General features: G+C 59.0%; 1 protein-coding gene across 1 annotated transcript in view; it reads left to right on the top strand.

Annotated features, from left to right (window-relative positions):
• Positions 1–22,470, top strand: part of LOC131422015 (collagen alpha-1(I) chain-like) — a 52,452-nt gene extending 29,982 nt beyond the window's left edge. Inside the window, exons 17-36 of the mRNA XM_058568874.1 lie at positions 814–946; positions 1,552–1,628; positions 3,204–3,336; positions 3,942–4,018; positions 5,595–5,727; positions 6,333–6,409; positions 7,986–8,118; positions 8,724–8,800; positions 10,377–10,509; positions 11,115–11,191; positions 12,769–12,901; positions 13,507–13,583; positions 15,161–15,293; positions 15,899–15,975; positions 17,551–17,683; positions 18,289–18,365; positions 19,942–20,074; positions 20,680–20,756; positions 20,891–20,999; positions 22,334–22,470. Coding sequence (XP_058424857.1) covers positions 814–946; positions 1,552–1,628; positions 3,204–3,336; positions 3,942–4,018; positions 5,595–5,727; positions 6,333–6,409; positions 7,986–8,118; positions 8,724–8,800; positions 10,377–10,509; positions 11,115–11,191; positions 12,769–12,901; positions 13,507–13,583; positions 15,161–15,293; positions 15,899–15,975; positions 17,551–17,683; positions 18,289–18,365; positions 19,942–20,074; positions 20,680–20,756; positions 20,891–20,999; positions 22,334–22,470 — 2,136 coding nt within the window. The remainder of the gene's footprint in view (positions 1–813; positions 947–1,551; positions 1,629–3,203; positions 3,337–3,941; positions 4,019–5,594; positions 5,728–6,332; positions 6,410–7,985; positions 8,119–8,723; positions 8,801–10,376; positions 10,510–11,114; positions 11,192–12,768; positions 12,902–13,506; positions 13,584–15,160; positions 15,294–15,898; positions 15,976–17,550; positions 17,684–18,288; positions 18,366–19,941; positions 20,075–20,679; positions 20,757–20,890; positions 21,000–22,333) is intronic.
• Positions 22,471–26,039: the final 3,569 nt, after the last annotated feature.

The raw sequence follows: 26,039 nt of genomic DNA, 5'->3' as shown, positions 1-26,039 counted from the left end.
CCCCCGCCCCCCGGTCACGGGGTTTTACCACTGGAATCCAAACACGTCTGTGTTCATTCTGTCCTTTAGAATCCCCTCCTCACGTTTCCGTTGGACACAAATTAGTCCGCGTCTCACGGTGGGCTTATAAATCTGCATTCCCTGTGGGTGACGATAGATAGAGCTGAGCCTAACCAAGTCCTGTCGGGCACACCGTTCCCCACAGAAAACGCAGGCCCCCGGGGGTGCCCAGCGCCACAGAGGTCCTGGTGCCCGTGGGCAGACCCCGAGCAGAGGAGAAGACACCTTTGTCGTGTAGGGAAGCTGAGGCGAGGGACGGGCAGGGCAGGGGCCTGCAGGCAGAGCTTTTCCCCAGGAGCAGCTCGGCTTCCAGAGGTGGGGAGTGGGCTTTTCCATCCCTCTCGGGCGCTCTCTTCTGAATAGAGAGCCAACAAGCTTCTGTGGTGCTGGGGGTGGTGAGGAGGGTGAAGGCCAGTCCTGGACCGAGATGCCGGTCTGCCTGGAGTCGGCTCCTTTCTCAGTCTGGTGTTGCCTCCTCCGGTCCTCTAGGACAGGACCCCTTGCTCTTGTGCTTTCGCCGACACGGGCGGTGACGTGTTGTGACAGTGGTTCATCCCCGTAGTGTTTGTTCCTCCCCAAGCTGGGCCGGCCCCAGCGGGAGGGGTAGAGCTGTCTGGCACGGATGCTGCTCTCTTGGCACCTGGGGCGGCTAGGGTGCCGGGCGCTGCCCCTGCTTCAGGGGGTTTCAGCTTCTGTTGGTGTTGGTGCTTCGGGTCTGCCACATCCACCTACCTTTAACCTTGTGTTCCGCAGGTCAGCGTGGAAGCAGGAGGGCCTCCTCCCAGGGCGGGACCATCGGGCATGCCCTGGGGCTCAGGGCCACCTCTCCCCGCTCCGCAGTGGCGGCCTGTGAGGCCCGGCGCGTCGCCTCCACCTCCCCCACTCGGTAAGGTCATCTGAAGAGGATGAGTTGACTGGTACAGGAAAGCATCTTCATCTTTCTTCCTATGGATCTGTTGGGTTAAATGGAGAGATGTTACTGAGGGCTTGGCAGTGTGTGGGTCAACCTGGCTGAGGACTTTGTAAGGTTCCTCGAGTTTCTGGGGACGTACGTCCCCTGGGCTGTGTCGTGTCTCCATCCTGAGCCGGGCAGCAGGTGTGTCTTGTGGACAAGGGAAGAGGCTGCCTCCAGCGAGGCAGAAAGAGCGGTTCTGCAGATGCGCGTTGGCCAGAGACCACGTGGCGGGCTCTGTGGGGGTGGAGGCGCACCCCTAACCTTCTTGCCAGCTGGCTGAGCCCTGAGCTGAGGAGTCATGAAAATTCCTGAAGCGGGCCCTGCGGTGTCTTCCTCAAGGGTCAGGGGACGCGTCTCCCCCTCATCCTCCGGGGTCACCTGAGGCGTGTGGGGAGCCCTCTGCCGCCGGCGAGGGCCCTGAGGGTGGGAAAGCGCCTCAGACTCTTTCTGGAGGAAGGCGCGGAGGGTCCGTTTTCCTTCCTCACAGTCTGTGCAAGCGGGACTAAACCTCGTCCCTCCTCTCTGGCCTTTCTCAGATCCGGGACCTGGCCCCGCGGCTCCAGGGAGCAACGGCAGCTCCTCCTGCCCCGCGGAGCGGGAGGACCAGGGCCAGGTAAGCGCTGTGGTCGTTTTCACCCGTAACTGTTTCTGGAAACGTTGACGTGTGTGTGCAGCAGCCTCTCCGGGCCTGGTCTCCGGTTTGTGTGTTCCGTGGCGCATGTGCTGTGTCATTTCCTTCTCCGAAAGCACAGTCTTCCCCAGGAGCCTTCGGGCTTCTCCACACTCAGCTCTCATCTTTGGTGGCGCCTCCAGAAGCCTTCGGTGCTTCGGGGCCGAGGACTGCAGGGCTCTCACGGTGTGTTTCTGCAAGTAACACTCGGAGGGCGTCACTGAAGCCCACACTGAAGTCTCCCAGCACAGCCGACTCCTTCCCGAACTGCTTGACGTGGGCTTGTGGTTGTTGTGGTTCCTTTGCTCCGTTCCTGGTGTGGGTTTGCTGAGGAGCCTGTTGGGAACGTCTGCCGTCATGCTCACGGGAGAGGAACGTGAGAGGCCGTCCCTCCAACTTCATGTTGGGTGCTTTGTGCGATGTCGAATGTTCTTGGATCCAGCAGACGTCACGGTTCCTCAGGGTCCGCTCTCTGTGGGTCAGTGTACTCTCCAGGACCCCCACAGTGGTAGCCTAGGTCAGAATAGTCTGAGTGATCAGAGATGGCCTATTTGCCGTAGGAAATGGGCACGGACACCGAAGGAGTGAAGAGTGAACATCAGGACTGCGCTGCAGGACCCATTGCCCCCAGAGGCCTTCACTTGCCTTGACGTGAAGGCAGTCCTGTCGTGTCCTGTGGCGCCGTTAGAGCGGGGCCCTTCCCTCATCCCCCCCCCCGGTCACGGGGTTTTACCACTGGAATCCAAACACGTCTGTGTTCATTCTGTCCTTTAGAATCCCCTCCTCACGTTTCCGTTGGACACAAATTAGTCCGCGTCTCACGGTGGGCTTATAAATCTGCATTCCCTGTGGGTGACGATAGATAGAGCTGAGCCTAACCAAGTCCTGTCGGGCACACCGTTCCCCACAGAAAACGCAGGCCCCCGGGGGTGCCCAGCGCCACAGAGGTCCTGGTGCCCGTGGGCAGACCCCGAGCAGAGGAGAAGACACCTTTGTCGTGTAGGGAAGCTGAGGCGAGGGACGGGCAGGGCAGGGGCCTGCAGGCAGAGCTTTTCCCCAGGAGCAGCTCGGCTTCCAGAGGTGGGGAGTGGGCTTTTCCATCCCTCTCGGGCGCTCTCTTCTGAATAGAGAGCCAACAAGCTTCTGTGGTGCTGGGGGTGGTGAGGAGGGTGGAGGCCAGTCCTGGACCGAGATGCCGGTCTGCCTGGAGTCGGCTCCTTTCTCAGTCTGGTGTTGCCTCCTCCGGTCCTCTAGGACAGGACCCCTTGCTCTTGTGCTTTCGCCGACACGGGCGGTGACGTGTTGTGACAGTGGTTCATCCCCGTAGTGTTTGTTCCTCCCCAAGCTGGGCCGGCCCCAGCGGGAGGGGTAGAGCTGTCTGGCACGGATGCTGCTCTCTTGGCACCTGGGGCGGCTAGGGTGCCGGGCGCTGCCCCTGCTTCAGGGGGTTTCAGCTTCTGTTGGTGTTGGTGCTTCGGGTCTGCCACATCCACCTACCTTTAACCTTGTGTTCCGCAGGTCAGCGTGGAAGCAGGAGGGCCTCCTCCCAGGGCGGGACCATCGGGCATGCCCTGGGGCTCAGGGCCACCTCTCCCCGCTCCGCAGTGGCGGCCTGTGAGGCCCGGCGCGTCGCCTCCACCTCCCCCACTCGGTAAGGTCATCTGAAGAGGATGAGTTGACTGGTACAGGAAAGCATCTTCATCTTTCTTCCTATGGATCTGTTGGGTTAAATGGAGAGATGTTACTGAGGGCTTGGCAGTGCGTGGGTCAACCTGGCTGAGGACTTTGTAAGGTTCCTCGAGTTTCTGGGGACGTACGTCCCCTGGGCTGTGTCGTGTCTCCATCCTGAGCCGGGCAGCAGGTGTGTCTTGTGGACAAGGGAAGAGGCTGCCTCCAGCGAGGCAGAAAGAGCGGTTCTGCAGATGCGCGTTGGCCAGAGACCACGTGGCGGGCTCTGTGGGGGTGGAGGCGCACCCCTAACCTTCTTGCCAGCTGGCTGAGCCCTGAGCTGAGGAGTCATGAAAATTCCTGAAGCGGGCCCTGCGGTGTCTTCCTCAAGGGTCAGGGGACGCGTCTCCCCCTCATCCTCCGGGGTCACCTGAGGCGTGTGGGGAGCCCTCTGCCGCCGGCGAGGGCCCTGAGGGTGGGAAAGCGCCTCAGACTCTTTCTGGAGGAAGGCGCGGAGGGTCCGTTTTCCTTCCTCACAGTCTGTGCAAGCGGGACTAAACCTCGTCCCTCCTCTCTGGCCTTTCTCAGATCCGGGACCTGGCCGCGCGGCTCCAGGGAGCAACGGCAGCTCCTCCTGCCCCGCGGAGCGGGAGGACCAGGGCCAGGTAAGCGCTGTGGTCGTTTTCACCCGTAACTGTTTCTGGAAACGTTGACGTGTGTGTGCAGCAGCCTCTCCGGGCCTGGTCTCCGGTTTGTGTGTTCCGTGGCGCATGTGCTGTGTCATTTCCTTCTCCGAAAGCACAGTCTTCCCCAGGAGCCTTCGGGCTTCTCCACACTCAGCTCTCATCTTTGGTGGCGCCTCCAGAAGCCTTCGGTGCTTCGGGGCCGAGGACTGCAGGGCTCTCACGGTGTGTTTCTGCAAGTAACACTCGGAGGGCGTCACTGAAGCCCACACTGAAGTCTCCCAGCACAGCCGACTCCTTCCCGAACTGCTTGACGTGGGCTTGTGGTTGTTGTGGTTCCTTTGCTCCGTTCCTGGTGTGGGTTTGCTGAGGAGCCTGTTGGGAACGTCTGCCGTCATGCTCACGGGAGAGGAACGTGAGAGGCCATCCCTCCAACTTCATGTTGGGTGCTTTGTGCGATGTCGAATGTTCTTGGATCCAGCAGACGTCACGGTTCCTCAGGGTCCGCTCTCTGTGGGTCAGTGTACTCTCCAGGACCCCCACAGTGGTAGCCTAGGTCAGAATAGTCTGAGTGATCAGAGATGGCCTATTTGCCGTAGGAAATGGGCACGGACACCGAAGGAGTGAAGAGTGAACATCAGGACTGCGCTGCAGGACCCATTGCCCCCAGAGGCCTTCACTTGCCTTGACGTGAAGGCAGTCCTGTCGTGTCCTGTGGCGCCGTTAGAGCGGGGCCCTTCCCTCATCCCCCCCCCCCGGTCACGGGGTTTTACCACTGGAATCCAAACACGTCTGTGTTCATTCTGTCCTTTAGAATCCCCTCCTCACGTTTCCGTTGGACACAAATTAGTCCGCGTCTCACGGTGGGCTTATAAATCTGCATTCCCTGTGGGTGACGATAGATAGAGCTGAGCCTAACCAAGTCCTGTCGGGCACACCGTTCCCCACAGAAAACGCAGGCCCCCGGGGGTGCCCAGCGCCACAGAGGTCCTGGTGCCCGTGGGCAGACCCCGAGCAGAGGAGAAGACACCTTTGTCGTGTAGGGAAGCTGAGGCGAGGGACGGGCAGGGCAGGGGCCTGCAGGCAGAGCTTTTCCCCAGGAGCAGCTCGGCTTCCAGAGGTGGGGAGTGGGCTTTTCCATCCCTCTCGGGCGCTCTCTTCTGAATAGAGAGCCAACAAGCTTCTGTGGTGCTGGGGGTGGTGAGGAGGGTGGAGGCCAGTCCTGGACCGAGATGCCGGTCTGCCTGGAGTCGGCTCCTTTCTCAGTCTGGTGTTGCCTCCTCCGGTCCTCTAGGACAGGACCCCTTGCTCTTGTGCTTTCGCCGACACGGGCGGTGACGTGTTGTGACAGTGGTTCATCCCCGTAGTGTTTGTTCCTCCCCAAGCTGGGCCGGCCCCAGCGGGAGGGGTAGAGCTGTCTGGCACGGATGCTGCTCTCTTGGCACCTGGGGCGGCTAGGGTGCCGGGCGCTGCCCCTGCTTCAGGGGGTTTCAGCTTCTGTTGGTGTTGGTGCTTCGGGTCTGCCACATCCACCTACCTTTAACCTTGTGTTCCGCAGGTCAGCGTGGAAGCAGGAGGGCCTCCTCCCAGGGCGGGACCATCGGGCATGCCCTGGGGCTCAGGGCCACCTCTCCCCGCTCCGCAGTGGCGGCCTGTGAGGCCCGGCGCGTCGCCTCCACCTCCCCCACTCGGTAAGGTCATCTGAAGAGGATGAGTTGACTGGTACAGGAAAGCATCTTCATCTTTCTTCCTATGGATCTGTTGGGTTAAATGGAGAGATGTTACTGAGGGCTTGGCAGTGCGTGGGTCAACCTGGCTGAGGACTTTGTAAGGTTCCTCGAGTTTCTGGGGACGTACGTCCCCTGGGCTGTGTCGTGTCTCCATCCTGAGCCGGGCAGCAGGTGTGTCTTGTGGACAAGGGAAGAGGCTGCCTCCAGCGAGGCAGAAAGAGCGGTTCTGCAGATGCGCGTTGGCCAGAGACCACGTGGCGGGCTCTGTGGGGGTGGAGGCGCACCCCTAACCTTCTTGCCAGCTGGCTGAGCCCTGAGCTGAGGAGTCATGAAAATTCCTGAAGCGGGCCCTGCGGTGTCTTCCTCAAGGGTCAGGGGACGCGTCTCCCCCTCATCCTCCGGGGTCACCTGAGGCGTGTGGGGAGCCCTCTGCCGCCGGCGAGGGCCCTGAGGGTGGGAAAGCGCCTCAGACTCTTTCTGGAGGAAGGCGCGGAGGGTCCGTTTTCCTTCCTCACAGTCTGTGCAAGCGGGACTAAACCTCGTCCCTCCTCTCTGGCCTTTCTCAGATCCGGGACCTGGCCCCGCGGCTCCAGGGAGCAACGGCAGCTCCTCCTGCCCCGCGGAGCGGGAGGACCAGGGCCAGGTAAGCGCTGTGGTCGTTTTCACCCGTAACTGTTTCTGGAAACGTTGACGTGTGTGTGCAGCAGCCTCTCCGGGCCTGGTCTCCGGTTTGTGTGTTCCGTGGCGCATGTGCTGTGTCATTTCCTTCTCCGAAAGCACAGTCTTCCCCAGGAGCCTTCGGGCTTCTCCACACTCAGCTCTCATCTTTGGTGGCGCCTCCAGAAGCCTTCGGTGCTTCGGGGCCGAGGACTGCAGGGCTCTCACGGTGTGTTTCTGCAAGTAACACTCGGAGGGCGTCACTGAAGCCCACACTGAAGTCTCCCAGCACAGCCGACTCCTTCCCGAACTGCTTGACGTGGGCTTGTGGTTGTTGTGGTTCCTTTGCTCCGTTCCTGGTGTGGGTTTGCTGAGGAGCCTGTTGGGAACGTCTGCCGTCATGCTCACGGGAGAGGAACGTGAGAGGCCGTCCCTCCAACTTCATGTTGGGTGCTTTGTGCGATGTCGAATGTTCTTGGATCCAGCAGACGTCACGGTTCCTCAGGGTCCGCTCTCTGTGGGTCAGTGTACTCTCCAGGACCCCCACAGTGGTAGCCTAGGTCAGAATAGTCTGAGTGATCAGAGATGGCCTATTTGCCGTAGGAAATGGGCACGGACACCGAAGGAGTGAAGAGTGAACATCAGGACTGCGCTGCAGGACCCATTGCCCCCAGAGGCCTTCACTTGCCTTGACGTGAAGGCAGTCCTGTCGTGTCCTGTGGCGCCGTTAGAGCGGGGCCCTTCCCTCATCCCCCGCCCCCCGGTCACGGGGTTTTACCACTGGAATCCAAACACGTCTGTGTTCATTCTGTCCTTTAGAATCCCCTCCTCACGTTTCCGTTGGACACAAATTAGTCCGCGTCTCACGGTGGGCTTATAAATCTGCATTCCCTGTGGGTGACGATAGATAGAGCTGAGCCTAACCAAGTCCTGTCGGGCACACCGTTCCCCACAGAAAACGCAGGCCCCCGGGGGTGCCCAGCGCCACAGAGGTCCTGGTGCCCGTGGGCAGACCCCGAGCAGAGGAGAAGACACCTTTGTCGTGTAGGGAAGCTGAGGCGAGGGACGGGCAGGGCAGGGGCCTGCAGGCAGAGCTTTTCCCCAGGAGCAGCTCGGCTTCCAGAGGTGGGGAGTGGGCTTTTCCATCCCTCTCGGGCGCTCTCTTCTGAATAGAGAGCCAACAAGCTTCTGTGGTGCTGGGGGTGGTGAGGAGGGTGAAGGCCAGTCCTGGACCGAGATGCCGGTCTGCCTGGAGTCGGCTCCTTTCTCAGTTGGTGTTGCCTCCTCCGGTCCTCTAGGACAGGACCCCTTGCTCTTGTGCTTTCGCCGACACGGGCGGTGACGTGTTGTGACAGTGGTTCATCCCCGTAGTGTTTGTTCCTCCCCAAGCTGGGCCGGCCCCAGCGGGAGGGGTAGAGCTGTCTGGCACGGATGCTGCTCTCTTGGCACCTGGGGCGGCTAGGGTGCCGGGCGCTGCCCCTGCTTCAGGGGGTTTCAGCTTCTGTTGGTGTTGGTGCTTCGGGTCTGCCACATCCACCTACCTTTAACCTTGTGTTCCGCAGGTCAGCGTGGAAGCAGGAGGGCCTCCTCCCAGGGCGGGACCATCGGGCATGCCCTGGGGCTCAGGGCCACCTCTCCCCGCTCCGCAGTGGCGGCCTGTGAGGCCCGGCGCGTCGCCTCCACCTCCCCCACTCGGTAAGGTCATCTGAAGAGGATGAGTTGACTGGTACAGGAAAGCATCTTCATCTTTCTTCCTATGGATCTGTTGGGTTAAATGGAGAGATGTTACTGAGGGCTTGGCAGTGTGTGGGTCAACCTGGCTGAGGACTTTGTAAGGTTCCTCGAGTTTCTGGGGACGTACGTCCCCTGGGCTGTGTCGTGTCTCCATCCTGAGCCGGGCAGCAGGTGTGTCTTGTGGACAAGGGAAGAGGCTGCCTCCAGCGAGGCAGAAAGAGCGGTTCTGCAGATGCGCGTTGGCCAGAGACCACGTGGCGGGCTCTGTGGGGGTGGAGGCGCACCCCTAACCTTCTTGCCAGCTGGCTGAGCCCTGAGCTGAGGAGTCATGAAAATTCCTGAAGCGGGCCCTGCGGTGTCTTCCTCAAGGGTCAGGGGACGCGTCTCCCCCTCATCCTCCGGGGTCACCTGAGGCGTGTGGGGAGCCCTCTGCCGCCGGCGAGGGCCCTGAGGGTGGGAAAGCGCCTCAGACTCTTTCTGGAGGAAGGCGCGGAGGGTCCGTTTTCCTTCCTCACAGTCTGTGCAAGCGGGACTAAACCTCGTCCCTCCTCTCTGGCCTTTCTCAGATCCGGGACCTGGCCCCGCGGCTCCAGGGAGCAACGGCAGCTCCTCCTGCCCCGCGGAGCGGGAGGACCAGGGCCAGGTAAGCGCTGTGGTCGTTTTCACCCGTAACTGTTTCTGGAAACGTTGACGTGTGTGTGCAGCAGCCTCTCCGGGCCTGGTCTCCGGTTTGTGTGTTCCGTGGCGCATGTGCTGTGTCATTTCCTTCTCCGAAAGCACAGTCTTCCCCAGGAGCCTTCGGGCTTCTCCACACTCAGCTCTCATCTTTGGTGGCGCCTCCAGAAGCCTTCGGTGCTTCGGGGCCGAGGACTGCAGGGCTCTCACGGTGTGTTTCTGCAAGTAACACTCGGAGGGCGTCACTGAAGCCCACACTGAAGTCTCCCAGCACAGCCGACTCCTTCCCGAACTGCTTGACGTGGGCTTGTGGTTGTTGTGGTTCCTTTGCTCCGTTCCTGGTGTGGGTTTGCTGAGGAGCCTGTTGGGAACGTCTGCCGTCATGCTCACGGGAGAGGAACGTGAGAGGCCGTCCCTCCAACTTCATGTTGGGTGCTTTGTGCGATGTCGAATGTTCTTGGATCCAGCAGACGTCACGGTTCCTCAGGGTCCGCTCTCTGTGGGTCAGTGTACTCTCCAGGACCCCCACAGTGGTAGCCTAGGTCAGAATAGTCTGAGTGATCAGAGATGGCCTATTTGCCGTAGGAAATGGGCACGGACACCGAAGGAGTGAAGAGTGAACATCAGGACTGCGCTGCAGGACCCATTGCCCCCAGAGGCCTTCACTTGCCTTGACGTGAAGGCAGTCCTGTCGTGTCCTGTGGCGCCGTTAGAGCGGGGCCCTTCCCTCATCCCCCCCCCCCGGTCACGGGGTTTTACCACTGGAATCCAAACACGTCTGTGTTCATTCTGTCCTTTAGAATCCCCTCCTCACGTTTCCGTTGGACACAAATTAGTCCGCGTCTCACGGTGGGCTTATAAATCTGCATTCCCTGTGGGTGACGATAGATAGAGCTGAGCCTAACCAAGTCCTGTCGGGCACACCGTTCCCCACAGAAAACGCAGGCCCCCGGGGGTGCCCAGCGCCACAGAGGTCCTGGTGCCCGTGGGCAGACCCCGAGCAGAGGAGAAGACACCTTTGTCGTGTAGGGAAGCTGAGGCGAGGGACGGGCAGGGCAGGGGCCTGCAGGCAGAGCTTTTCCCCAGGAGCAGCTCGGCTTCCAGAGGTGGGGAGTGGGCTTTTCCATCCCTCTCGGGCGCTCTCTTCTGAATAGAGAGCCAACAAGCTTCTGTGGTGCTGGGGGTGGTGAGGAGGGTGGAGGCCAGTCCTGGACCGAGATGCCGGTCTGCCTGGAGTCGGCTCCTTTCTCAGTCTGGTGTTGCCTCCTCCGGTCCTCTAGGACAGGACCCCTTGCTCTTGTGCTTTCGCCGACACGGGCGGTGACGTGTTGTGACAGTGGTTCATCCCCGTAGTGTTTGTTCCTCCCCAAGCTGGGCCGGCCCCAGCGGGAGGGGTAGAGCTGTCTGGCACGGATGCTGCTCTCTTGGCACCTGGGGCGGCTAGGGTGCCGGGCGCTGCCCCTGCTTCAGGGGGTTTCAGCTTCTGTTGGTGTTGGTGCTTCGGGTCTGCCACATCCACCTACCTTTAACCTTGTGTTCCGCAGGTCAGCGTGGAAGCAGGAGGGCCTCCTCCCAGGGCGGGACCATCGGGCATGCCCTGGGGCTCAGGGCCACCTCTCCCCGCTCCGCAGTGGCGGCCTGTGAGGCCCGGCGCGTCGCCTCCACCTCCCCCACTCGGTAAGGTCATCTGAAGAGGATGAGTTGACTGGTACAGGAAAGCATCTTCATCTTTCTTCCTATGGATCTGTTGGGTTAAATGGAGAGATGTTACTGAGGGCTTGGCAGTGCGTGGGTCAACCTGGCTGAGGACTTTGTAAGGTTCCTCGAGTTTCTGGGGACGTACGTCCCCTGGGCTGTGTCGTGTCTCCATCCTGAGCCGGGCAGCAGGTGTGTCTTGTGGACAAGGGAAGAGGCTGCCTCCAGCGAGGCAGAAAGAGCGGTTCTGCAGATGCGCGTTGGCCAGAGACCACGTGGCGGGCTCTGTGGGGGTGGAGGCGCACCCCTAACCTTCTTGCCAGCTGGCTGAGCCCTGAGCTGAGGAGTCATGAAAATTCCTGAAGCGGGCCCTGCGGTGTCTTCCTCAAGGGTCAGGGGACGCGTCTCCCCCTCATCCTCCGGGGTCACCTGAGGCGTGTGGGGAGCCCTCTGCCGCCGGCGAGGGCCCTGAGGGTGGGAAAGCGCCTCAGACTCTTTCTGGAGGAAGGCGCGGAGGGTCCGTTTTCCTTCCTCACAGTCTGTGCAAGCGGGACTAAACCTCGTCCCTCCTCTCTGGCCTTTCTCAGATCCGGGACCTGGCCCCGCGGCTCCAGGGAGCAACGGCAGCTCCTCCTGCCCCGCGGAGCGGGAGGACCAGGGCCAGGTAAGCGCTGTGGTCGTTTTCACCCGTAACTGTTTCTGGAAACGTTGACGTGTGTGTGCAGCAGCCTCTCCGGGCCTGGTCTCCGGTTTGTGTGTTCCGTGGCGCATGTGCTGTGTCATTTCCTTCTCCGAAAGCACAGTCTTCCCCAGGAGCCTTCGGGCTTCTCCACACTCAGCTCTCATCTTTGGTGGCGCCTCCAGAAGCCTTCGGTGCTTCGGGGCCGAGGACTGCAGGGCTCTCACGGTGTGTTTCTGCAAGTAACACTCGGAGGGCGTCACTGAAGCCCACACTGAAGTCTCCCAGCACAGCCGACTCCTTCCCGAACTGCTTGACGTGGGCTTGTGGTTGTTGTGGTTCCTTTGCTCCGTTCCTGGTGTGGGTTTGCTGAGGAGCCTGTTGGGAACGTCTGCCGTCATGCTCACGGGAGAGGAACGTGAGAGGCCGTCCCTCCAACTTCATGTTGGGTGCTTTGTGCGATGTCGAATGTTCTTGGATCCAGCAGACGTCACGGTTCCTCAGGGTCCGCTCTCTGTGGGTCAGTGTACTCTCCAGGACCCCCACAGTGGTAGCCTAGGTCAGAATAGTCTGAGTGATCAGAGATGGCCTATTTGCCGTAGGAAATGGGCACGGACACCGAAGGAGTGAAGAGTGAACATCAGGACTGCGCTGCAGGACCCATTGCCCCCAGAGGCCTTCACTTGCCTTGACGTGAAGGCAGTCCTGTCGTGTCCTGTGGCGCCGTTAGAGCGGGGCCCTTCCCTCATCCCCCGCCCCCCGGTCACGGGGTTTTACCACTGGAATCCAAACACGTCTGTGTTCATTCTGTCCTTTAGAATCCCCTCCTCACGTTTCCGTTGGACACAAATTAGTCCGCGTCTCACGGTGGGCTTATAAATCTGCATTCCCTGTGGGTGACGATAGATAGAGCTGAGCCTAACCAAGTCCTGTCGGGCACACCGTTCCCCACAGAAAACGCAGGCCCCCGGGGGTGCCCAGCGCCACAGAGGTCATGGTGCCCGTGGGCAGACCCCGAGCAGAGGAGAAGACACCTTTGTCGTGTAGGGAAGCTGAGGCGAGGGACGGGCAGGGCAGGGGCCTGCAGGCAGAGCTTTTCCCCAGGAGCAGCTCGGCTTCCAGAGGTGGGGAGTGGGCTTTTCCATCCCTCTCGGGCGCTCTCTTCTGAATAGAGAGCCAACAAGCTTCTGTGGTGCTGGGGGTGGTGAGGAGGGTGGAGGCCAGTCCTGGACCGAGATGCCGGTCTGCCTGGAGTCGGCTCCTTTCTCAGTCTGGTGTTGCCTCCTCCGGTCCTCTAGGACAGGACCCCTTGCTCTTGTGCTTTCGCCGACACGGGCGGTGACGTGTTGTGACAGTGGTTCATCCCCGTAGTGTTTGTTCCTCCCCAAGCTGGGCCGGCCCCAGCGGGAGGGGTAGAGCTGTCTGGCACGGATGCTGCTCTCTTGGCACCTGGGGCGGCTAGGGTGCCGGGCGCTGCCCCTGCTTCAGGGGGTTTCAGCTTCTGTTGGTGTTGGTGCTTCGGGTCTGCCACATCCACCTACCTTTAACCTTGTGTTCCGCAGGTCAGCGTGGAAGCAGGAGGGCCTCCTCCCAGGGCGGGACCATCGGGCATGCCCTGGGGCTCAGGGCCACCTCTCCCCGCTCCGCAGTGGCGGCCTGTGAGGCCCGGCGCGTCGCCTCCACCTCCCCCACTCGGTAAGGTCATCTGAAGAGGATGAGTTGACTGGTACAGGAAAGCATCTTCATCTTTCTTCCTATGGATCTGTTGGGTTAAATGGAGAGATGTTACTGAGGGCTTGGCAGTGCGTGGGTCAACCTGGCTGAGGACTTTGTAAGGTTCCTCGAGTTTCTGGGGACGTACGTCCCCTGGGCTGTGTCGTGTCTCCATCCTGAGCTGGGCAGCAGGTGTGTCTTGTGGACAAGGGAAGAGGCTGCCTCCAGCGAGGCAGAAAGAGCGGTTCTGCAGATGCGCGTTGGCCAGAGACCACGTGGCGGGCTCTGTGGGGGTGGAGGCGCACCCCTAACCTTCTTGCCAGCTGGCTGAGCCCTGAGCTGAGGAGTCATGAAAATTCCTGAAGCGGGCCCTGCGGTGTCTTCCTCAAGGGTCAGGGGACGCGTCTCCCCCTCATCCTCCGGGGTCACCTGAGGCGTGTGGGGAGCCCTCTGCCGCCGGCGAGGGCCCTGAGGGTGGGAAAGCGCCTCAGACTCTTTCTGGAGGAAGGCGCGGAGGGTCCGTTTTCCTTCCTCACAGTCTGTGCAAGCGGGACTAAACCTCGTCCCTCCTCTCTGGCCTTTCTCAGATCCGGGACCTGGCCCCGCGGCTCCAGGGAGCAACGGCAGCTCCTCCTGCCCCGCGGAGCGGGAGGACCAGGGCCAGGTAAGCGCTGTGGTCGTTTTCACCCGTAACTGTTTCTGGAAACGTTGACGTGTGTGTGCAGCAGCCTCTCCGGGCCTGGTCTCCGGTTTGTGTGTTCCGTGGCGCATGTGCTGTGTCATTTCCTTCTCCGAAAGCACAGTCTTCCCCAGGAGCCTTCGGGCTTCTCCACACTCAGCTCTCATCTTTGGTGGCGCCTCCAGAAGCCTTCGGTGCTTCGGGGCCGAGGACTGCAGGGCTCTCACGGTGTGTTTCTGCAAGTAACACTCGGAGGGCGTCACTGAAGCCCACACTGAAGTCTCCCAGCACAGCCGACTCCTTCCCGAACTGCTTGACGTGGGCTTGTGGTTGTTGTGGTTCCTTTGCTCCGTTCCTGGTGTGGGTTTGCTGAGGAGCCTGTTGGGAACGTCTGCCGTCATGCTCACGGGAGAGGAACGTGAGAGGCCGTCCCTCCAACTTCATGTTGGGTGCTTTGTGCGATGTCGAATGTTCTTGGATCCAGCAGACGTCACGGTTCCTCAGGGTCCGCTCTCTGTGGGTCAGTGTACTCTCCAGGACCCCCACAGTGGTAGCCTAGGTCAGAATAGTCTGAGTGATCAGAGATGGCCTATTTGCCGTAGGAAATGGGCACGGACACCGAAGGAGTGAAGAGTGAACATCAGGACTGCGCTGCAGGACCCATTGCCCCCAGAGGCCTTCACTTGCCTTGACGTGAAGGCAGTCCTGTCGTGTCCTGTGGCGCCGTTAGAGCGGGGCCCTTCCCTCATCCCCCGCCCCCCGGTCACGGGGTTTTACCACTGGAATCCAAACACGTCTGTGTTCATTCTGTCCTTTAGAATCCCCTCCTCACGTTTCCGTTGGACACAAATTAGTCCGCGTCTCACGGTGGGCTTATAAATCTGCATTCCCTGTGGGTGACGATAGATAGAGCTGAGCCTAACCAAGTCCTGTCGGGCACACCGTTCCCCACAGAAAACGCAGGCCCCCGGGGGTGCCCAGCGCCACAGAGGTCATGGTGCCCGTGGGCAGACCCCGAGCAGAGGAGAAGACACCTTTGTCGTGTAGGGAAGCTGAGGCGAGGGACGGGCAGGGCAGGGGCCTGCAGGCAGAGCTTTTCCCCAGGAGCAGCTCGGCTTCCAGAGGTGGGGAGTGGGCTTTTCCATCCCTCTCGGGCGCTCTCTTCTGAATAGAGAGCCAACAAGCTTCTGTGGTGCTGGGGGTGGTGAGGAGGGTGGAGGCCAGTCCTGGACCGAGATGCCGGTCTGCCTGGAGTCGGCTCCTTTCTCAGTCTGGTGTTGCCTCCTCCGGTCCTCTAGGACAGGACCCCTTGCTCTTGTGCTTTCGCCGACACGGGCGGTGACGTGTTGTGACAGTGGTTCATCCCCGTAGTGTTTGTTCCTCCCCAAGCTGGGCCGGCCCCAGCGGGAGGGGTAGAGCTGTCTGGCACGGATGCTGCTCTCTTGGCACCTGGGGCGGCTAGGGTGCCGGGCGCTGCCCCTGCTTCAGGGGGTTTCAGCTTCTGTTGGTGTTGGTGCTTCGGGTCTGCCACATCCACCTACCTTTAACCTTGTGTTCCGCAGGTCAGCGTGGAAGCAGGAGGGCCTCCTCCCAGGGCGGGACCATCGGGCATGCCCTGGGGCTCAGGGCCACCTCTCCCCGCTCCGCAGTGGCGGCCTGTGAGGCCCGGCGCGTCGCCTCCACCTCCCCCACTCGGTAAGGTCATCTGAAGAGGATGAGTTGACTGGTACAGGAAAGCATCTTCATCTTTCTTCCTATGGATCTGTTGGGTTAAATGGAGAGATGTTACTGAGGGCTTGGCAGTGCGTGGGTCAACCTGGCTGAGGACTTTGTAAGGTTCCTCGAGTTTCTGGGGACGTACGTCCCCTGGGCTGTGTCGTGTCTCCATCCTGAGCTGGGCAGCAGGTGTGTCTTGTGGACAAGGGAAGAGGCTGCCTCCAGCGAGGCAGAAAGAGCGGTTCTGCAGATGCGCGTTGGCCAGAGACCACGTGGCGGGCTCTGTGGGGGTGGAGGCGCACCCCTAACCTTCTTGCCAGCTGGCTGAGCCCTGAGCTGAGGAGTCATGAAAATTCCTGAAGCGGGCCCTGCGGTGTCTTCCTCAAGGGTCAGGGGACGCGTCTCCCCCTCATCCTCCGGGGTCACCTGAGGCGTGTGGGGAGCCCTCTGCCACCGGCGAGGGCCCTGAGGGTGGGAAAGCGCCTCAGACTCTTTCTGGAGGAAGGCGCGGAGGGTCCGTTTTCCTTCCTCACAGTCTGTGCAAGCGGGACTAAACCTCGTCCCTCCTCTCTGGCCTTTCTCAGATCCGGGACCTGGCCCCGCGGCTCCAGGGAGCAACGGCAGCTCCTCCTGCCCCGCGGAGCGGGAGGACCAGGGCCAGGTAAGCGCTGTGGTCGTTTTCACCCGTAACTGTTTCTGGAAACGTTGACGTGTGTGTGCAGCAGCCTCTCCGGGCCTGGTCTCCGGTTTGTGTGTTCCGTGGCGCATGTGCTGTGTCATTTCCTTCTCCGAAAGCACAGTCTTCCCCAGGAGCCTTCGGGCTTCTCCACACTCAGCTCTCATCTTTGGTGGCGCCTCCAGAAGCCTTCGGTGCTTCGGGGCCGAGGACTGCAGGGCTCTCACGGTGTGTTTCTGCAAGTAACACTCGGAGGGCGTCACTGAAGCCCACACTGAAGTCTCCCAGCACAGCCGACTCCTTCCCGAACTGCTTGACGTGGGCTTGTGGTTGTTGTGGTTCCTTTGCTCCGTTCCTGGTGTGGGTTTGCTGAGGAGCCTGTTGGGAACGTCTGCCGTCATGCTCACGGGAGAGGAACGTGAGAGGCCGTCCCTCCAACTTCATGTTGGGTGCTTTGTGCGATGTCGAATGTTCTTGGATCCAGCAGACGTCACGGTTCCTCAGGGTCCGCTCTCTGTGGGTCAGTGTACTCTCCAGGACCCCCACAGTGGTAGCCTAGGTCAGAATAGTCTGAGTGATCAGAGATGGCCTATTTGCCGTAGGAAATGGGCACGGACACCGAAGGAGTGAAGAGTGAACATCAGGACTGCGCTGCAGGACCCATTGCCCCCAGAGGCCTTCACTTGCCTTGACGTGAAGGCAGTCCTGTCGTGTCCTGTGGCGCCGTTAGAGCGGGGCCCTTCCCTCATCCCCCCCCCCGGTCACGGGGTTTTACCACTGGAATCCAAACACGTCTGTGTTCATTCTGTCCTTTAGAATCCCCTCCTCACGTTTCCGTTGGACACAAATTAGTCCGCGTCTCACGGTGGGCTTATAAATCTGCATTCCCTGTGGGTGACGATAGATAGAGCTGAGCCTAACCAAGTCCTGTCGGGCACACCGTTCCCCACAGAAAACGCAGGCCCCCGGGGGTGCCCAGCGCCACAGAGGTCATGGTGCCCGTGGGCAGACCCCGAGCAGAGGAGAAGACACCTTTGTCGTGTAGGGAAGCTGAGGCGAGGGACGGGCAGGGCAGGGGCCTGCAGGCAGAGCTTTTCCCCAGGAGCAGCTCGGCTTCCAGAGGTGGGGAGTGGGCTTTTCCATCCCTCTCGGGCGCTCTCTTCTGAATAGAGAGCCAACAAGCTTCTGTGGTGCTGGGGGTGGTGAGGAGGGTGGAGGCCAGTCCTGGACCGAGATGCCGGTCTGCCTGGAGTCGGCTCCTTTCTCAGTCTGGTGTTGCCTCCTCCGGTCCTCTAGGACAGGACCCCTTGCTCTTGTGCTTTCGCCGACACGGGCGGTGACGTGTTGTGACAGTGGTTCATCCCCGTAGTGTTTGTTCCTCCCCAAGCTGGGCCGGCCCCAGCGGGAGGGGTAGAGCTGTCTGGCACGGATGCTGCTCTCTTGGCACCTGGGGCGGCTAGGGTGCCGGGCGCTGCCCCTGCTTCAGGGGGTTTCAGCTTCTGTTGGTGTTGGTGCTTCGGGTCTGCCACATCCACCTACCTTTAACCTTGTGTTCCGCAGGTCAGCGTGGAAGCAGGAGGGCCTCCTCCCAGGGCGGGACCATCGGGCATGCCCTGGGGCTCAGGGCCACCTCTCCCCGCTCCGCAGTGGCGGCCTGTGAGGCCCGGCGCGTCGCCTCCACCTCCCCCACTCGGTAAGGTCATCTGAAGAGGATGAGTTGACTGGTACAGGAAAGCATCTTCATCTTTCTTCCTATGGATCTGTTGGGTTAAATGGAGAGATGTTACTGAGGGCTTGGCAGTGCGTGGGTCAACCTGGCTGAGGACTTTGTAAGGTTCCTCGAGTTTCTGGGGACGTACGTCCCCTGGGCTGTGTCGTGTCTCCATCCTGAGCCGGGCAGCAGGTGTGTCTTGTGGACAAGGGAAGAGGCTGCCTCCAGCGAGGCAGAAAGAGCGGTTCTGCAGATGCGCGTTGGCCAGAGACCACGTGGCGGGCTCTGTGGGGGTGGAGGCGCACCCCTAACCTTCTTGCCAGCTGGCTGAGCCCTGAGCTGAGGAGTCATGAAAATTCCTGAAGCGGGCCCTGCGGTGTCTTCCTCAAGGGTCAGGGGACGCGTCTCCCCCTCATCCTCCGGGGTCACCTGAGGCGTGTGGGGAGCCCTCTGCCGCCGGCGAGGGCCCTGAGGGTGGGAAAGCGCCTCAGACTCTTTCTGGAGGAAGGCGCGGAGGGTCCGTTTTCCTTCCTCACAGTCTGTGCAAGCGGGACTAAACCTCGTCCCTCCTCTCTGGCCTTTCTCAGATCCGGGACCTGGCCCCGCGGCTCCAGGGAGCAACGGCAGCTCCTCCTGCCCCGCGGAGCGGGAGGACCAGGGCCAGGTAAGCGCTGTGGTCGTTTTCACCCGTAACTGTTTCTGGAAACGTTGACGTGTGTGTGCAGCAGCCTCTCCGGGCCTGGTCTCCGGTTTGTGTGTTCCGTGGCGCATGTGCTGTGTCATTTCCTTCTCCGAAAGCACAGTCTTCCCCAGGAGCCTTCGGGCTTCTCCACACTCAGCTCTCATCTTTGGTGGCGCCTCCAGAAGCCTTCGGTGCTTCGGGGCCGAGGACTGCAGGGCTCTCACGGTGTGTTTCTGCAAGTAACACTCGGAGGGCGACACTGAAGCCCACACTGAAGTCTCCCAGCACAGCCGACTCCTTCCCGAACTGCTTGACGTGGGCTTGTGGTTGTTGTGGTTCCTTTGCTCCGTTCCTGGTGTGGGTTTGCTGAGGAGCCTGTTGGGAACGTCTGCCGTCATGCTCACGGGAGAGGAACGTGAGAGGCCGTCCCTCCAACTTCATGTTGGGTGCTTTGTGCGATGTCGAATGTTCTTGGATCCAGCAGACGTCACGGTTCCTCAGGGTCCGCTCTCTGTGGGTCAGTGTACTCTCCAGGACCCCCACAGTGGTAGCCTAGGTCAGAATAGTCTGAGTGATCAGAGATGGCCTATTTGCCGTAGGAAATGGGCACGGACACCGAAGGAGTGAAGAGTGAACATCAGGACTGCGCTGCAGGACCCATTGCCCCCAGAGGCCTTCACTTGCCTTGACGTGAAGGCAGTCCTGTCGTGTCCTGTGGCGCCGTTAGAGCGGGGCCCTTCCCTCATCCCCCCCCCCCGGTCACGGGGTTTTACCACTGGAATCCAAACACGTCTGTGTTCATTCTGTCCTTTAGAATCCCCTCCTCACGTTTCCGTTGGACACAAATTAGTCCGCGTCTCACGGTGGGCTTATAAATCTGCATTCCCTGTGGGTGACGATAGATAGAGCTGAGCCTAACCAAGTCCTGTCGGGCACACCGTTCCCCACAGAAAACGCAGGCCCCCGGGGGTGCCCAGCGCCACAGAGGTCCTGGTGCCCGTGGGCAGACCCCGAGCAGAGGAGAAGACACCTTTGTCGTGTAGGGAAGCTGAGGCGAGGGACGGGCAGGGCAGGGGCCTGCAGGCAGAGCTTTTCCCCAGGAGCAGCTCGGCTTCCAGAGGTGGGGAGTGGGCTTTTCCATCCCTCTCGGGCGCTCTCTTCTGAATAGAGAGCCAACAAGCTTCTGTGGTGCTGGGGGTGGTGAGGAGGGTGGAGGCCAGTCCTGGACCGAGATGCCGGTCTGCCTGGAGTCGGCTCCTTTCTCAGTCTGGTGTTGCCTCCTCCGGTCCTCTAGGACAGGACCCCTTGCTCTTGTGCTTTCGCCGACACGGGCGGTGACGTGTTGTGACAGTGGTTCATCCCCGTAGTGTTTGTTCCTCCCCAAGCTGGGCCGGCCCCAGCGGGAGGGGTAGAGCTGTCTGGCACGGATGCTGCTCTCTTGGCACCTGGGGCGGCTAGGGTGCCGGGCGCTGCCCCTGCTTCAGGGGGTTTCAGCTTCTGTTGGTGTTGGTGCTTCGGGTCTGCCACATCCACCTACCTTTAACCTTGTGTTCCGCAGGTCAGCGTGGAAGCAGGAGGGCCTCCTCCCAGGGCGGGACCATCGGGCATGCCCTGGGGCTCAGGGCCACCTCTCCCCGCTCCGCAGTGGCGGCCTGTGAGGCCCGGCGCGTCGCCTCCACCTCCCCCACTCGGTAAGGTCATCTGAAGAGGATGAGTTGACTGGTACAGGAAAGCATCTTCATCTTTCTTCCTATGGATCTGTTGGGTTAAATGGAGAGATGTTACTGAGGGCTTGGCAGTGCGTGGGTCAACCTGGCTGAGGACTTTGTAAGGTTCCTCGAGTTTCTGGGGACGTACGTCCCCTGGGCTGTGTCGTGTCTCCATCCTGAGCTGGGCAGCAGGTGTGTCTTGTGGACAAGGGAAGAGGCTGCCTCCAGCGAGGCAGAAAGAGCGGTTCTGCAGATGCGCGTTGGCCAGAGACCACGTGGCGGGCTCTGTGGGGGTGGAGGCGCACCCCTAACCTTCTTGCCAGCTGGCTGAGCCCTGAGCTGAGGAGTCATGAAAATTCCTGAAGCGGGCCCTGCGGTGTCTTCCTCAAGGGTCAGGGGACGCGTCTCCCCCTCATCCTCCGGGGTCACCTGAGGCGTGTGGGGAGCCCTCTGCCGCCGGCGAGGGCCCTGAGGGTGGGAAAGCGCCTCAGACTCTTTCTGGAGGAAGGCGCGGAGGGTCCGTTTTCCTTCCTCACAGTCTGTGCAAGCGGGACTAAACCTCGTCCCTCCTCTCTGGCCTTTCTCAGATCCGGGACCTGGCCCCGCGGCTCCAGGGAGCAACGGCAGCTCCTCCTGCCCCGCGGAGCGGGAGGACCAGGGCCAGGTAAGCGCTGTGGTCGTTTTCACCCGTAACTGTTTCTGGAAACGTTGACGTGTGTGTGCAGCAGCCTCTCCGGGCCTGGTCTCCGGTTTGTGTGTTCCGTGGCGCATGTGCTGTGTCATTTCCTTCTCCGAAAGCACAGTCTTCCCCAGGAGCCTTCGGGCTTCTCCACACTCAGCTCTCATCTTTGGTGGCGCCTCCAGAAGCCTTCGGTGCTTCGGGGCCGAGGACTGCAGGGCTCTCACGGTGTGTTTCTGCAAGTAACACTCGGAGGGCGACACTGAAGCCCACACTGAAGTCTCCCAGCACAGCCGACTCCTTCCCGAACTGCTTGACGTGGGCTTGTGGTTGTTGTGGTTCCTTTGCTCCGTTCCTGGTGTGGGTTTGCTGAGGAGCCTGTTGGGAACGTCTGCCGTCATGCTCACGGGAGAGGAACGTGAGAGGCCGTCCCTCCAACTTCATGTTGGGTGCTTTGTGCGATGTCGAATGTTCTTGGATCCAGCAGACGTCACGGTTCCTCAGGGTCCGCTCTCTGTGGGTCAGTGTACTCTCCAGGACCCCCACAGTGGTAGCCTAGGTCAGAATAGTCTGAGTGATCAGAGATGGCCTATTTGCCGTAGGAAATGGGCACGGACACCGAAGGAGTGAAGAGTGAACATCAGGACTGCGCTGCAGGACCCATTGCCCCCAGAGGCCTTCACTTGCCTTGACGTGAAGGCAGTCCTGTCGTGTCCTGTGGCGCCGTTAGAGCGGGGCCCTTCCCTCATCCCCCCCCCCCCGGTCACGGGGTTTTACCACTGGAATCCAAACACGTCTGTGTTCATTCTGTCCTTTAGAATCCCCTCCTCACGTTTCCGTTGGACACAAATTAGTCCGCGTCTCACGGTGGGCTTATAAATCTGCATTCCCTGTGGGTGACGATAGATAGAGCTGAGCCTAACCAAGTCCTGTCGGGCACACCGTTCCCCACAGAAAACGCAGGCCCCCGGGGGTGCCCAGCGCCACAGAGGTCCTGGTGCCCGTGGGCAGACCCCGAGCAGAGGAGAAGACACCTTTGTCGTGTAGGGAAGCTGAGGCGAGGGACGGGCAGGGCAGGGGCCTGCAGGCAGAGCTTTTCCCCAGGAGCAGCTCGGCTTCCAGAGGTGGGGAGTGGGCTTTTCCATCCCTCTCGGGCGCTCTCTTCTGAATAGAGAGCCAACAAGCTTCTGTGGTGCTGGGGGTGGTGAGGAGGGTGGAGGCCAGTCCTGGACCGAGATGCCGGTCTGCCTGGAGTCGGCTCCTTTCTCAGTCTGGTGTTGCCTCCTCCGGTCCTCTAGGACAGGACCCCTTGCTCTTGTGCTTTCGCCGACACGGGCGGTGACGTGTTGTGACAGTGGTTCATCCCCGTAGTGTTTGTTCCTCCCCAAGCTGGGCCGGCCCCAGCGGGAGGGGTAGAGCTGTCTGGCACGGATGCTGCTCTCTTGGCACCTGGGGCGGCTAGGGTGCCGGGCGCTGCCCCTGCTTCAGGGGGTTTCAGCTTCTGTTGGTGTTGGTGCTTCGGGTCTGCCACATCCACCTACCTTTAACCTTGTGTTCCGCAGGTCAGCGTGGAAGCAGGAGGGCCTCCTCCCAGGGCGGGACCATCGGGCATGCCCTGGGGCTCAGGGCCACCTCTCCCCGCTCCGCAGTGGCGGCCTGTGAGGCCCGGCGCGTCGCCTCCACCTCCCCCACTCGGTAAGGTCATCTGAAGAGGATGAGTTGACTGGTACAGGAAAGCATCTTCATCTTTCTTCCTATGGATCTGTTGGGTTAAATGGAGAGATGTTACTGAGGGCTTGGCAGTGCGTGGGTCAACCTGGCTGAGGACTTTGTAAGGTTCCTCGAGTTTCTGGGGACGTACGTCCCCTGGGCTGTGTCGTGTCTCCATCCTGAGCTGGGCAGCAGGTGTGTCTTGTGGACAAGGGAAGAGGCTGCCTCCAGCGAGGCAGAAAGAGCGGTTCTGCAGATGCGCGTTGGCCAGAGACCACGTGGCGGGCTCTGTGGGGGTGGAGGCGCACCCCTAACCTTCTTGCCAGCTGGCTGAGCCCTGAGCTGAGGAGTCATGAAAATTCCTGAAGCGGGCCCTGCGGTGTCTTCCTCAAGGGTCAGGGGACGCGTCTCCCCCTCATCCTCCGGGGTCACCTGAGGCGTGTGGGGAGCCCTCTGCCGCCGGCGAGGGCCCTGAGGGTGGGAAAGCGCCTCAGACTCTTTCTGGAGGAAGGCGCGGAGGGTCCGTTTTCCTTCCTCACAGTCTGTGCAAGCGGGACTAAACCTCGTCCCTCCTCTCTGGCCTTTCTCAGATCCGGGACCTGGCCCCGCGGCTCCAGGGAGCAACGGCAGCTCCTCCTGCCCCGCGGAGCGGGAGGACCAGGGCCAGGTAAGCGCTGTGGTCGTTTTCACCCGTAACTGTTTCTGGAAACGTTGACGTGTGTGTGCAGCAGCCTCTCCGGGCCTCGTCTCCGGTTTGTGTGTTCCGAGGCGCATGTGCTGTGTCATTTCCTTCTCCGAAAGCACAGTCTTCCCCAGGAGCCTTCGGGCTTCTCCACACTCAGCTCTCATCTTTGGTGGCGCTTCCAGAAGCCTTCAGTGCTTCGGGGCCGAGGACTGCAGGGCTCTCACGGTGTGTTTCTGCAAGTAACACTCGGAGGGCGACACTGAAGCCCACACTGAAGTCTCCCAGCACAGCCGACTCCTTCCCGAACTGCTTGACGTGGGATTGTGGTTGTTGTGGTTCCTTTGCTCCGTTCCTGGTGTGGGTTTGCTGAGGAGCCTGTTGGGAACGTCTGCCGTCATCCTCACAGGAGAGGAACGTGAGAGGCCGTCCCTCCAACATCATGTTGGGTGCTTTGTGCGATGTCGAATGTTCTTGGATCCAGCAGATGTCATGGTTTCTCATGCTCTCCTCTCTGTGGGTCAGTGTACTCTCCAGGATCCCTCCAGTGGTAGCCTGGGTCAGAATAGCCTGTATCATCATAGGTGGCCCATTTGCAGTGAAAAATGAATGTATTGTATAATCGCATTCAGCGTGAATATGAGTCATGTCCTGTAGGCCCAATTCCATCCAACATCCTTCAACCTCGAAGTCCAAATGTCGACAGTATATTTTCATTTAATGAAAACTCCTTTGAAATTTATTCCTTACAAAATGTCTTTTGCTTTAAATTCCGTTTACTCTTTTTAATAATGTTTATTATATTATTGCCACTTTGTTCGTATTCCAAAAGCAAGACATAAATAATCATATGTTGATGGAGATGTGTTGTTTGTAAATTTTCTGACAATATTATATATCAAGTCTAATGCTATCTTGTATTTCATTTTTATTGTACAGCCCTATCATAAAAATGTTCCATTTTTTTCATCTAAAATATTTGAGGCTCCAAATATTTTCCTACAAGATTGTCTCTTTTCATTGTCCTGTTTTGTAATGCCTTTTTATCGCTGCTCCTATTTATTTCCCCTCCTGATATGTAACTGGCCTCTCTGACATCCTTCTTTCCCGTTATATGAGTGGTTTGAACATTTTTCCAGCATCAATTTTTTTGGTATCTGGAAATCTCATACCTCATAGATAATGAACAACAGTGGCCAGCACAAAACTCCTGAAAGTAACATCAGGAATATACACCCATGAGTGAACCAGGGAGGGATATTTGAGAACGTCACCCAAGGACAAACCTCTCTAGGGAAAGGCTTTGTGTGTTTTCAGTTGTACAACTGATAGTTGGATCATGAGTGGCAGTATGACTTTGTCATTGTCTTTATGTGGGAGGTTAAATATTGGTAAAGGAAATGTGTGTGGGTGCCATGCTGACACATGACAAATCCGTCACAGTGATCAGTGATGTAAGCGGCGAGTTCCTTAGTGAATATCATTGTGTTAATGACCCATGCTACTTCCCTCAGCATCATCCTACCCCAAGAGGGCCTGGGGTAATGAGATCCCACTGGTCACTTCCCTACAGTTCAGTCGGAACCGACTGAGTCTTGGAGGGCCAGGAATGAAGTCTTCTAGCCTCCACACCACCAGGGCCATGAGACTTGCTGCCGCCATCCCTTTCAAGATGGACAAAGCCTCTTAGGACCTTTCTGCTCACCTCTGAGGAAGCCTGTACTAGAGAGCAATTGCGAATCTAGTCAGGCCTCTTTGCATAATGTGCGAGATCAACCGCTGACCTTTCTAGTCATTGCCTTTCTGTTACCTACTACGGGGCTTTAAGAATGGTTAGTGGTTACTTTGGGGGGCATACCAAGTGGGAGGGGACATGGGGAGCCAGCTAGGCAGCTGGAGATGTCCTGATCTGGTAGGTTTCCACGGAAGGTGGTTCCACAGAGAAATACACATGTAAAATTTTTATTGAGCTTTTTAAAAGATGTGTGTAATTTAAAATGTGTATTTTTATCTCAAGTAAATATGATTTTAAAATAATTTTTCTGAGGATGAAAAGAGGCCAAAGTAGGTAGTGCTTAAAAGCAAGTGCTTCTATCACCACTCCTATTTAACATAGTACTGGAAGTCCTAGCCAGAGCAATCAGGCAAGAGAAAGAAATAAAAGGGATCCAAATTGGAAAGGAAGAAGTGAAACTGTCACTATTTGCAGATGACATGATTTTATATATGGAAAACCCTAAAGAATCCACCAGAAAACTTTTAGAAGTAATAAACGAATATGGTAAAGTTGCAGGATACAAAATCAACATACAAAAATCAGTTGCATTTCTGTACACTAACAATGAAGTAGCAGAAAGAGAAATTAAGAATACCATCCCATTTACAATTGCAACAAAAAGAATAAAATACCTAGGAATAAACTTAACCAAAGAGGTGAAAGATCTGTACATGGAAAACTATAAAACATTTCTGAAAGAAATTGAAGAAGACACAAAGAAATGGAAAGATATTCCGTGCTCCTGGATTGGAAGAATTAACATAGTTAAGATGTCCATACTTCCTAAAGCCATCTATAGATTCAATGCAATCCCTATCAAAGTTCCAACAACATTTTTCACAGAAATAGAACAAAGAATCCTAAAATTTATATGGAACAACAAAAGACCCCGAATAGCTAAAGGAATCCTGAGAGAAAAGAACAAAGCTGGAGGTATCACACTCCCTGATTTCAAAATATACTACAAAGCTATAGTAACCAAAACAGCATAGTAATGGCGCAAAAACAGACACACAGATCAATGGAATAGAATCGAAAGCCCAGAAATGAACCCACACGTCTATGGACAGCTAATCTTTGACAAAGGAGCCAAGAACAT

Source organism: Diceros bicornis, chromosome 26, assembly GCF_020826845.1.
Source record: "Diceros bicornis minor isolate mBicDic1 chromosome 26, mDicBic1.mat.cur, whole genome shotgun sequence".
NCBI classification, from domain to species: Eukaryota; Metazoa; Chordata; class Mammalia; order Perissodactyla; family Rhinocerotidae; genus Diceros; species Diceros bicornis.
This window is presented reverse-complemented; position numbering and strand designations above follow the sequence as displayed.